This window comes from Oryza sativa, chromosome 4, assembly GCF_034140825.1.
Source record: "Oryza sativa Japonica Group chromosome 4, ASM3414082v1".
Classification (NCBI taxonomy): domain Eukaryota; kingdom Viridiplantae; phylum Streptophyta; class Magnoliopsida; order Poales; family Poaceae; genus Oryza; species Oryza sativa.
Window position 1 is genome coordinate 8419288 of NC_089038.1, and position 13506 is coordinate 8432793.

Genomic DNA, 13506 nt, shown 5'->3' on the forward strand with positions numbered 1-13506 from the left:
AGCTCACACGGGCGGCGGAACGCGTAGAGAAAGCGGCCTCTGATTTCTTTTCTTTTTCTTTTCTGGAGATACTAAAAAATTGTTACGGAGTATTATATAAGCGAATCGGGGAGGAATTCCGGCGGAGAAAATAGGGGAACAAGTTCCGTGATTTTTTTCTCTTTCTTTTCTGAAGATAATAAATAATGAGAGAATAGCTACTATAGTCCCTAAAGTTTCTCTGTAGGATCAATTTAGTCCCTAACCTTTTAAATGGTCCAAAGAAATCCTTAACCTTTATCATAAGGCCTAGAATAGTCCTTGGGTCCACAAAAATCGTTATATGGATATGCCATGTCATCATTCATGCAAAATCTATAATGAATTGTCCAATTTACCTTTACGTATATCATAGAAAAATAAATATAAGGGTGAATTAGACATAACCATAGGAAAAAATACTTCTTTTTTTTCACCATTTTGAGGTATATTTTTGCTCTTGCATATACTATATATTTTTTTAACTTTTTCCTTTTGTTTTTTTATTTTCCTACGCGTAAGGGTAAATTGGACAAACCATATAGATTTTGCATAGGAAGGTGACATGGCATGTCCATGTGGCGATTTTGGTGGGACCAATAACTATATTAGCCCACATAACAAATTTAAAAGACTTGTTTGGACAATACGAAAGATTAATGACTAAAATGACCCAGGAGCGAAACTTTAGGGACCATATTAGCTATTCTCCCATAAATAATTATAGGTGAATCGTTTAAACATGAGGAATTCGAGCGGAGAAAATAGGGGAGCAAGAGCATATCAGTTATTCTATTTCCTACGAAAAACTGATTTTGAGGGTTTTTATTGAGAAAATCGGATCCTAACATATCCCAAAAGCCCTGTACTATTTTAGAGTTCCCATTCCCCATATATTTTGGAAATAAGTTCATCTGAGGTCTCTTAATTTTATACTGAATCTGATTTTCGTCCTTAAGCACCTAAAACCAGATATAATCGATCCCTAAACTGTCAAAACCAATGCAAACGAGGTCCCTCGGTGGTTTTAGCTGACGTGCCAACTACGTGGCTGGTTTGACTAGCTCTTTGTCCCACGTAGCATTGACGTGGCGCTTACGTGGCAATTATATCTCGAAGAAATAATAAAAACTATGGGCCCACCAGTCAGCTATACACGAAAAATAATTTAAAAATGATGGGGCCACATGGGCCCACATGCTAGCTACAAAAAAAATAAAAAGATGGGGCCCATATGTCAATACATCCTCTCCTTCCCTGTCTCTATGTTTCTCTCCCTTCCTCTCAGCTTCGACGACGCATTTTTCTTGGCATCGGCGGCACGGGAGCAGGCACTGCGGATGGCGGTGACTGGTGGTGGCGTGGAGGAGGACGCCGCCACGCCGCTTCTACCGCCCCCGACGCCACCTCGCTCGGCGTTACCGGCTCCGACATGTCCACGAAGCCGAAGCAGTTAGAGGACCCGTCGTACGACGACTAGTATGGTGAGAGCAGGGGCTCAGGCTTCACCTCCACGACACACGCAGTCGGAGAGCCACCCGCAAGAGAACGCAACCTGCATCGCGCAGAACACCACCATGTCGTCGGTGTCGGTGTCGCGGAACGGCAGTGAATCCCTCCGTCCCCACATAGGGAATGGCACCAAAGTAGTTGACTACTCCCTCCGTCTCAAAAATTGACAACTAAACCATGCCTTATATTTGGGGAGTAGAGCAAAGTTGTTGACTACTCCCTCCGTCTCAAATATAAGCAAATATAAGCAGTGAAAGGGAGTAGTATGGCTGTGTTTAGTTCAGCGCAAAGTTTGGATTTTGGTTGAAATTGGAGATGATGTGACTGAAAAATTGTGTGTATGACAGGTTGATGTGATGGAAAAGGACTGAAGTTTGGATCCAAACTTTGGATTTAAACACGACCTATATATGAATCATGCAGTCTTGCTACGTAGGAAAATGCCTGGTTTAGTTATCAACTTTTTCTCCAAACTTTCTAATTTTTTATCACATTCAAATTTTCCTACATACACAAACTTCTAACTTTTCCATCGCATCGTCCTAATTCCAATCAAACTTTTAATTTTAGCGCGAAGTAAACACACCCAAAATCACTCAAAATGTGGAATCTTTAGCCCGGTCTTCGAGGTGGTACAGCCGTGCAATCAAATCGTTCACGGTCTCACTGTCTCCACTGTCCAGCACGCAAAGCGCAGCCCCAGGCGATGACGAGAACAGGCCAGTCCTGTCTTGTCGCCAGAGACGGTGACGCGATCACGGTCTCCGCCTCTCCGGCGACCGTGACAGGCCCAAAACCTTCACTTGCTCCCGTCCCAGTTGTATGATTCAAAATTAGAAAAAGTATACGGAAGGTCCTGAGCTTGTTATCGAGTAAAAAAAAAAACATCCTTAAACCATAAAACCATATATCCAGCGTCCCTTAACTAATCAAAACCGGTTACAATAGGTCGGGGAGAGGTGGACGCCGCCCTCACCGCGTCGTTTCCCCATCCGCCACGCTGTGCCGCTTCCCCATCCGTCACTCCGCTGCGCGGCACCGCCCATCCGCTCCTGCTTGGCCGCACGGTGTCTCCTCGCCCTCAACCTCCAAGAACAATGCCCTCTCCTTCAAGCTCGTCTCCTAAACTGCTGGCCTCTACCCGTCTCCTCAACCGCTGGCCGCTACCCGTCTCCTCCTCCCCGTGCCTCCGCCGCCGCCCAACTCCAAGGGCCCTCGCACGGTCCCACTAGCGTCGCGGCCCTCGCACGGTCGCGTCGCGAAGCTCCGCCGGGCTGCCGCCACCACCGGCCGCCGTGGCGGCGCCGTCCTCCTCCTCTCCTGCCTCACCCCGCTGACCGGCCTACAGATAGAGAGAGAGAGGAGGAACCGAGGAAGAGAAGAGGGGGGAGAGATGACTCAGCCTGACATGTGGGTCCCACGTGGTCCCACGCTGACTCAGCCGTCACGTAGGACAAAATCTGGGTCAAAACCATCGAAGGACCTATTTTGACCGGGTTTGATTAGTTAAGGGACACCGAATATCTGGTTTTGCAGTTTGGGTTTGGGGACGATTTTGTAACTCGATGACAAGTTGAGGGACCTTTGGTGTACTTTTTCCTTCAAAATTTTGTCTTAGAAAAACTGTGGTTCTACGACATACTCCCTCCGTCCAAAAAATCCTAACCTAGAACAAGATATGACCCCTCATAATATAACGAATCTGGACAATTTATCGAGATTCGTTATACTAGGAGGTGTCACATCCTCTCCTAAGTTGGATTGTTTGGATAGTGGGTAAGAGATACACATACACCGTAGGATTGAGAAGGGAAATTGCAAGGTTATCTTATCCTCCTAGCGAGGAGGGTGGGTTATGCTGGGAAATGCCAGCGATGAAGTGGTGTGGCTGCGAAGCGCGACGGCACGAAGGAAGAGATCGCGGTAGAAGAGGGATGCATGGGGTGGACAGACGAGCGTGGGGACATAATCGAGCCACTTTCTCGTGCGTGGCGGCTTCGCGTGCGTGGCAGTAGGGGTGAAAATGGTACGGAAACTTTCTGGATTCGGGCTTATTTTCGAAACGGAATATGTTGGTCGGAATTTTTTTCTGGAATTTTTCGGAAACGGAAACGGATTCGGAAATATTTTCTCGGAAACGGAATAAAAAAATGATAAGGGTAGTTTCCGTCGGAACTCGGAATCGGTCTGAAACATTCTGGAAATTTTCTCGGAATTTCCAGAAATCACAAAATACCATGTATTCTTTTTTTTAAGTACTGAATAGTTAATACCATGGTGCTTGGCTGTTATTTTTATAAAAAAAATTGTTATGCAAATAAAAAATACTTAAGAATATTTTTTTCCTGCATTGGGATTTATCAACAGCATTACTAATTTATTCCGTAGATTGTGTTTTGTGATGTACTGTTGATACTTTTTTTTACGAGGGATGTACTGTTGATACTTAACAATTGGACTTATATGATTATGTTTTATGATGAATTGTTCACCATTGAGACTTGAGAATCAGGTTATCAGTTTGAGGGTTTTTTTTATTCCGATAAATTTTCGTTACCATATTCACGCCGGTTCATTTTCGCTCCGTTTTCGGTTTTGATAATATTTGATTCCATTTTCATATCCGGCCGGGGTTTTCGATTCCGATTTTGATTCGAAAAAAAATATAAAAATAAAAATGATAAAGATGATTTCCGTCCGTTTCCGTACCGTTTATAGTTTACACCCCTACGTGGCAGCATGGGTCAGCGCGGTGGAGCGGTGGCGGCTGCATCATATCCCCGCGAGCAGGAGGCCACGACGTCCTCCGTCGTTTCCTTCGCCAGAGATGCGGCAGGGCGCATTCCCCTCGCGTCGCCGCCTAGCGCATCGGCTTGGAGAGGGCCGGCATCTCTTCCACACCTGATGCGGTGCATGCCTGGCGCATTCGGCTTGGAGAAGGCCGACATCTCTTCCACAAGGATAAGCAGCGGTCACCGAGCTTGGCCAACGCATCCACCTACGAAAGGGAATGGACGAGAAGACACTGGTGGTTGGATTGAGCGGAGGAGGATGAAAAGTTTACCTCTGTGATGTTTTGATGCTAAGGGTCTGTTTAGTTGGTGAAATAAAAAATTTTGGTGTCATATCGGATGTTTGACCGGATGTCGGAACTCGGAAGGGGTTTTCGGACACGAATGAAAAAATTAATTTCATAACTCGCCTAGAAACTGCGAGACGAATCTTTTGAGCCTAATCAATCTGTCATTAGCACATATGGGTTACTGTAGCACTTATAGCTAATCATGATCTAATTAGCTCAAAAGATTCATTTCGCGATTTACATACAAACTGTGCAATTAGTTTTTTATTTTATCTATATATAATGCTCCATATATGTGTCCAAAAGATTCGATACGATGTTTTTGGAACTAAACAGGACCTAACTAAAAGTATTAAACATAAGCTAATTATAAAACTAATTGCAGAAGCCTAGGACTAATCCTTGAAATGAATCTATTAAAATTAATTAATCTAGCTACGATTAACACATGTTTATAGTAGCATCATATGGGCAAGTCAAGAACTAATTAAGTTTAATAGATTCGTCTCATAAATTAGTCTAAGAATTACATAATTAGTTTTATTATTATTAGTCTACACTTATGATACTTTTAATTAGCATGATAGACAAATTTAGACCCGGCAGATAAAAAAAAAACGCACCATATTTTTTTCCCCATCTAGTACAAGCGTGAGGTGTGTGTGCTTTTTTTCTCTCATGGGACCCACCTAACTTAAACCCATACCGAACTGAGCCAAACATGGGATTGGAGTAGTTATATTTATGACACTATATTTTTTTGAAAATAGTCAGCATGTATTCACATTGTAAATTTCTAAACTTTAGTGTATTTAGGACGTAGTATATATAATTTAAGTGTAATAGTTAGGGCATGTTCACTTTGTTGCCAAAAAAAACTTACCAAATTTTGACATTGCCAAAATTTTGGCAACTTGCCAAAATTTTGGCAGGATTTCTTATATAGCTACCAAAATTTGGCAGCAAACTAAATGTAGCCACTTTTTTAGCAACTTTATCAAAATTTGGTAAGGTTAAAAATGACATCAAAGTGAACAGGCGCTTATTACATAGGAGTAACTCCTAAACCAATTAAATGGCCATACATGCATGTTGGGCAATGTTCAGTGGGCGTGGCGCATATATAGGAGAACTACGTTAGCACACGAATCTAGACGGAAATTAAGGGCAAGTACAAAGGTAGATGGTCTCTACGTTAATTAAAGACTATCACGTTACAATTGTTAAGACAATACAGTCTCTAACCATTAATGTACCAAAATACTTTCTTACTAGTTATCTTTCCTTTATTAGACTCAATGCAACAAAAAATTTCCTAATAAATGCTAAGAGTCGACTATACGCTGTTGTCATGCGTAGCAACCATCTTTCTCTTTTCTTCTTCCCCTCTCTTCCACGTCACCAAATATACTTGCATGATAATAAAGAAAGACCGCTAATAAAGACCGTTGTACATGCCCTAAAAGAAAAAAAAATCGACTGTAATCTAGTGATAATTATGTCGCTAGATTTATAGCAAATCCGTTTTTTCATCTCTAACCTAAACCCAGCATATCATATCCCAGATTCCCAGTACATTTCCTTATCCCAAGCTATCCAAACGCCACCGCAAAGATTTCAGACGGCAAATCATGAAACAGCTACGTAATGCAACATACAACAACCCGAATCGCATGACGGTCGACATTCATTTAAGTTCAAGGTTCCAACCACTAATCCAAGCAGTAAACAGTACGATCAACACAAAGGCGATAGCCAAATTTATATGGCAAAAAGATAAAAGCCCCGTCCAACCACAAAGGACACGACATCATCATGCGCCGTCGCAGTTGCAGGTGTAGAGCCTCCGGCCGACCTCCCTGGACGCGAACGCGTCGGCGCAGGCGTACTTGAACTGGTCCTCGGAGAGGTTGCGCTTGTCCCAGGCGCTGACTCGCACGTGGTGCGGCTTGTCCATCTGCACGCCCATCACCTCCCGCACCAGCGCCCGCAGCCCCGCGCGGCGGAGGTCGGGCCTCCCGAGCGTGTCGGCGGCGAGGGCGCGCAGGTCCACGGCGCGCGGCACCTCCAGCCCGTACCCGACCCGCAGCCTGGCGGCGTCGTCGCGGACCCCGACGCCGACGAAGGTGAACCTGGGATCGGCGAGGAAGCGGGACAGCGCGTCGGGCACGTAGTCGGCGTGGAGGATCTGGAAGACGAGGCAGCGGCGGTCGACGCAGAGTTGCAGCACGGCGACGGGGCCCGGCACGGGGGCGGCGGGGCGCCACTCCACGTCGAGGCCGACGACGAGCGGGTGGCCGCAGCTGCGGTGGATGCGGTACGTCTCGCCCAGCCAAGACTCCACCTTGCCGCCGGACTTGGTGAGCGTTGCGTCGAAGAAGTCCTCGTCGAACGACAACAGGTAGGTGCCACTGCCATCGTCGTAGTATGCTTCAATCTCGGTCGCCATCTCGCTCGGGTGCTTGCTCTCTCTGCCTCTCTCTGCGTTGGGGTTTTTAGTACTGGCGTAGAAGACGGAGAGTCGGAGATCGTGCCCTACAATGGGAGCGATTTATGTGGGGTTGGGGGATGGGGGGGGGGGAGTGAATGGATGGCTCGGATTCAGTCTGGAGCGTTCCCGTGTGCATCGACGACCAGGATCGTGACCAAGCGAAGATATTTGTATGAGAACTGAGATCGTGGGGTATGACCTCAGCAAGCAGGACCCTACTTGGCAGTCAGAGGCCAGCAGTTTCCGAACCGTCTTGTCGAAGGCTCATCTGACATCTGTCGTCGGTACTCTGGAGTCTGGACTGCGGCCCTGGTTTCAACTTTTTTTTTTTCAAAGTTTCAACTTTTCTGTCACATTAAATATTAAATAGTTGGACACATGTATGCCGCATTAAATATGGATGAAAAAAAATTAATTGCACAGTTTGTATGTAAATCGCGAAACGAATCTTTTGAACCTAAGGGCATCACCAATGTATATGGCAAAGTGATCCATATAGATGGGACCCACATAAATAGTTTTTCCCTATAGCAATCTCCACAATATAGATACAAGGTATCATTAGGAGAAGAGAGAGGAGTAGAGATAGATAATATAATTTATTCCATATGGGTAGTCCATATGCATATGGGTATCTTTTACAATTTTTTTCTATATAGACTAGTTGCACAATGGTAATAGATGGCGGAATGAAATATTCTATTGCTTATGGACTACTTTTACATCACATTATGGATGCCCTAATTATATCATGATTTAATAATGTGGTGCTACAATAAACATTTGCTAATGACGGATTAATTAGGCTTAATAAATTCATCTCGCAGTTTACATGCGGAATCTATTACTCCCTCCATCCCAATATAAAGCAATTAGGTTGATGTATGTGGACATATGGGGTGTCCACATACATCTACCTAGGAGGTGTCACATCCCCTCCTAGGTTGCTATATTTTGGAACGGAGGGAGTATTTGTTTTGTTATTAGTCTACGTTTAATACTTCAAATATGTGTTCGTATACTTAAAAAAATTTTAGCACACGAACTAAACACAACCTGCCTTCGACTATGTGTTAGAGCATCCCCGGAGATATTCTATCCCTAATTTGGTGCATAGGAGTGAAAAAACCACCTCCAGCGGATGCGCCATTCAGTCATCCAAAAATAGTGCATGCGCTAAAACGGGAGAGAGAAAGGGCAAATATAGCGTGTCTCTCTCCTCACGCCATATCACAACGACCGCACTCCCGCCCTCATCCGGAGTTCCCCGACCTCCCCACCATCGTCGTCATCGCAGGCCTGTTTTTGATTTTTTTTACAGCAGATGGTGGAGAGGGAGGGTGTAGCCGTGGAGTGAGGGTGGAGAGGGAGAGGCATACCAGATCTGGAAGGAGAGCGCCGCCAGCGGCAGCCCTACAACCTCCGCGTGCACGTTTGCGCCTGCCACCGTCGCCCTGCGCACGGCCGCCGCCTGCCTCCGTCACCCTGCGCCCACCCGCCGCCGCCGCCTTCGCCCATCCGCGGCCGCCGCTTGCCTCCTCCACACCCATCCGCGCTCTTCGTCCGATCGCCCGCCGCCGCCCCTTACCCGGCTGCCCGCCAGCCACCTGCACCCATCTGCGCGCTGCCGGCCAGCCGCCCCATATCCCTTGCAGAAAAGAGTAGAGAAGAGTAGAGACTAGAGAAGAGCGGAGAAAAGATAATAGGTATAGAGTAGAAACTTGATTTATATTGCTATATACTATTTGCTGTGCTTTTTATGTTCATTTACTTTGCTATGATTTTTCTTGCTAGGTAAATTTATGGACAGCTATGTTGATTTGTTGGGTTAGCTGGAAGATGTTATTAAAATATAGATGGGTGTGATATATATGATGTAATATGGATGATCTGTTGGAGTGGGAAGGGATATGAATGAGAAATCTTTTTTGGATGACTATCCATATAAACATGTGGAGGATCAAATATGGATGAGCTCCTGGGAATGCTCTTAGAGTAGGTTTAATAGGAGTGCTAGCTGTTAGCTGCATTAGGGGTAGTTTGGATACAGTAACTAAACATGCTACATCCGATATTGGAACACTAATTTGGAGTATTAAACATAGACTAATTACTCAGATGGAGGCTAATTTGCGAGACGAATCTATTAAGCCTAATTAATCCTTGATTATCACATATTTACTGTAGCACTATATTGTCAAATCATGGACTAATTAGTATTAGTAGATTTGTCTTGCCAATTAGCCTCTACTCCCCCGGTTTCATTGTAATTGACGTTTTGGACAATGACACGTTTTACAAAATATATCTTTGACATTATTTTTCTATTATAATATATACAATAAATAAATGTATATTTACTTTTATTATTGTGCTTTGAAAGACACATCTATATATGTTGCTCTGGTTCCTTTCAACTAAATATTTTTAAAGTTATTGATGGTTAAAGTTATAAAAGTTTTACCTAACCTTGTCCAAAACATCAATAATTATGGAACCAAAGGGAGTATCTATGTAATTAGTTTTATAATTAGCCTATATTTAATACTCAAAATAGTGTCCAAACATCCGATGTGACATGACAGGGACTAAAGTTTAGTCCTGGTATCCAAACTACCCTAGTGTACGTGTCATCTCCACGTTATTTACCATCATCTCTGTAGCTAACTTACACAATGATGATCTCCACCAATACTTAGCATCAAATTCTAGAAAGTATTATTTATATATTATGGGATCCTGCCATGCATGTGTTCTGCTGTACTCCCTCCGTCCAAAAAAACTCAACCTAGACAAGGATGTGACATCTTCTAGTACAACGAATCTGGACAACCCTTTATCCAGATTTGTTATACTAGAAAATGTCACATCCCCTCCTAAGTTTAGGTGGTGTTTGGATCCAGGGACTTAACTTTAGTCTCTGTATTTAGACACTAATTTAGAGTATTAAATATAGACTACTTACAAAACTAATTATATAAATGAAAGCTAATTTGCGAGATAAATTTTTTAAGCCTAATTAATCCATAATTAGAGAATGTTTACTGTAGCATCACATAGGATAATCATGGATTAATTAGGCTCAATAGATTCGTCTCGCGAATTAGTCCAAGATTATGAATGGGTTTTATTAATAGTCTACATTTAATATTTATAATTAGTGATGCAGTGTCACACCCTAAAAATTCAAAATATATAAATTGTTGCTTAATTGGAATTTTTAGAAATGATTTTAAAAAAAGCCTAGAAGAGAAGATCTAATTTTAAATAATAAATTCCAATATAAAATGGTGCTAGATAAAATTTCATTAAATACTTTGCTTAATTCTATAATTCTTAGATTTTTCTGGGATTTATTTGAGCTAAGGAAGTATTTTTAATAAATGGAATTGCATTTAAGAAATAATTTAAATTGAAAAAGGTTTTAAAAAGTCTCTTTTGGCTTTGGGCCGAAAGTCGGCCCAAAACCTTTCTCTCTCTCCTCGGCCCAGTCCGGCCCAGTCCGCCGCCGCGCGCGCGCGCGTCCGCCCGCTGACAGGTGGGGCCCAACTGTCAGGGCCGTCGTCAACCTCCGGCCGCCGCCGCCCGAAACCCTAGTTTCGCGCCGCCGCCGTTCCCTTCCAAATCTGGTCGATCCTTTCCCGATCCGGTGAAATCAATAGAGGGGAAACAATCTCCGGGATCTCCTCTACCTTTTCTCTTTTGGAAACATCGGCTAATTCGTTTTGGAAATCGTTGGAATCAAGTTCGAATCGGATTCGTCTCTCTCCTCCGAACCCTAAACCTTCCTTCTCGTCGCCAGCCGCCGTGGGCCTTCGCCGTGGCCTCCGAGTCCCTTTAAAAGGTTCCCCGGTGTCTCCTCTACCCGCCGCCACTCTCGCCTTCGCCTCTCGTCGCCGGAAGAGCTCTAGCGCCGTGCAACCTAGCGCCGCCGTCGCCGCCGTCGCTCCAGCCGTGCGCTGCCGCCGTCTCGGTCGTCGTCATCGCTCGGGAAGGCCACCGTCATGATCGCCAAGTCGCCGCCGTTCTCGTCCGCTCCTTCGCCGCCGCCGAAGACCGCCGGAACACCGTCGCCGCCGTCGACCCGAAGTTTGCCGCCGATTCCTCCTCGTCGCCGTCGCCGTCCGTTGATCTTCTGCCGCTGTTTTGGTCACCGGTGAGTTCGCCGCGTCGCGCTCTACCCGTTGGTGCCTTCCGTTCGCGCCGCCGTGCCGTCGTTCGCCGGCGAGCATGCAAGCCCGAGCCGCCGAGCCGCCGCCGCCGGTGGTGACGTCATCGCTGACGTCATCGTCGCCCTCTCCCGTGAGCCGGTCGTAGACCGATCGATCTCGGCCGTCCGTTTTGGATGGATCGATCTCGGCCGTCCGTTCGCGTGAACCGTCGCCCGTGCGCCCGGTCCACCGAAACCCTAGCCGCTGACGCAATAAACCCCTTTTTCCTTTTCAAAAATAATTCATTATTGCGTCATAATTCAATTAAAATCAATATAAGTGTTTTAATCCGATTTAATCTTCAAAAATTCATAACTAATTCATCTTAGCTCCGATTTAGTTGGTTCAAGTCTCTAAATTTTTCTAAAATTGAGATCTACATGTTAAAAATATCCACATGTACTGTTCATGCTTGTTTATGTGCTGTTTTGGTGATTTTGTTCTTTTCTGCTTAGATTCCGTCGTTTCCGGAGAGTCCGTTTTAGCAGGAGAAGATTTTGAAGAGTTCCAAGGCCAGCAAGGCAAGTCACACAGATCCCAAACAACCCTTTGAGCATGTTGATCCTATTTAAAGCTATTGTTTCTATTCAAATATTGCATTTATTTTCGAATGTCATTGGATGGAATTAACCTATTGTTTGTTATAGCCCTTTTGTTCTTGATTACTTTATTCCTTGATACCTTGGGTTAATATAACTTGACTAGTTGAGCTTTATATATATTGGTTCAACTAGATATTAGATATAATTGCTTAGCCCTGCTTAGAAACATTAGCTCACTTTTGGGATAACTTATGACTCACTATTATTTAATGATGGCTTAATGATAGTTCACGATGGACAATCGTGATTGATTAATTAATTAATGTGCCAACTAAAACCTGATAATGGTGGGTTGTGAGCACATGGTTTTGATGGTCGTGCTCATGACAATTAAGGACCGGTTCACGAGTTTCGGTTGTGAAACATTTACCGTGCCAACCACAAGCCAGCGTGGGCAACGGCTTTACCTTTTGTATAGCATGGTTCATTGCGGAGCACCAGACTGAGAAGTGGCGGAGATAAGCCCACGGGGGTTCGCTGGGGAGTCCATGCCTTGTTTTATAAGGGGGTGATTATGATCCAGGAAAGGTGCACTGCAGTGGATTGTGTTGTACGAGAGGTATTGTCACAACTCCTTTCCGAGGTACCGTGGTGGTATTGAGGCACATGGTGACATGATGTGGGGTTGTGTCTTGTGGGTACAGTGGTACACCTCTGATCAGAGTAAAACTATTCGAATAGCCGTGCCCGCGGTTATGGGCGGGTCTAACAATGTCTTTCGTGATTAGTCTCACCCTTCTCACCATAGTAAATGATGCTATAACTGGTGATAATTTGATTAGCTCCTGGTTTGGAATGGTACATTCCTGGTTTGGAGATAGAACTGTGCAACCGGGATGGTTGTTCAGAATGGTTGGGCCTATACAACAGGGTATGTTGTATAGCGTTGATTTAATATTGTTTAATTATTACTTAACTGTTTTATTAAATTCTCAAATGTTTGTTAAATGCTGCTTTTGCAAATGAAACCCTACTATGCCATCCTTTGTTATCCTGTGCACTTGCATATTTGCTGCGTGGCTTGCTGAGTATGTCATATACTCACCTTGCAATCATTCATCAGAGGAAGAGTTCTACAATGAGGCTGATGGTGGGGAGGATTAGGTGTAGCCCTGGTCAAGCTGCCTGTGGAGTGGAGCCGTCTGCGCCGTTTATTTTATTTTTCCGCTGCTTAGATCTTTATTGATTGAGAGGAACTATCTACCTCTGTAATGACATTATATTCGCTTATTAATTAGAGTAATAATTGTACTCTATTATCAATTTGTTATTGTGTGCCTCGGCTGATTCCTGGACGAGGGTTCACACACATGTAAGCGTTTGGAATTTTGGATAGAAATTCCGGGCGTGACATGCAGCAACGGGGGTTCCCGATCTTTCGATGAGAGGAGGATAAACTTCAATTTGAGGGAGGACACGACGTTGGCGGTCCGACTACAACTACCACAGGGGTGCTGCGCCTTAGCAACCGGTACACCGACTCCACGTTGTTGCTGTTCTTGCCGTGCCAAGAACAACCTTGAACCTGCAAGCAATCGAAGAACAAGCAAGAACAAGTTGACAAGGAAACAGCTCACGGCACTTGTCAAA

At 44.6% G+C, this 13506-nt stretch overlaps 1 protein-coding gene across 1 annotated transcript; it reads right to left on the reverse strand.

Annotated features, from left to right (window-relative positions):
- Positions 1 to 6279: 6279 nt before the first annotated feature.
- LOC4335211 (3'-5' exonuclease) lies at positions 6280 to 7214 on the reverse strand. Its single transcript, XM_015779607.3, has one exon. It carries the CDS (start codon positions 7059 to 7061, stop codon positions 6426 to 6428), a length of 636 nt encoding a protein of 211 aa, XP_015635093.1. The 5' UTR covers positions 7062 to 7214; the 3' UTR covers positions 6280 to 6425.
- Positions 7215 to 13506: the final 6292 nt, after the last annotated feature.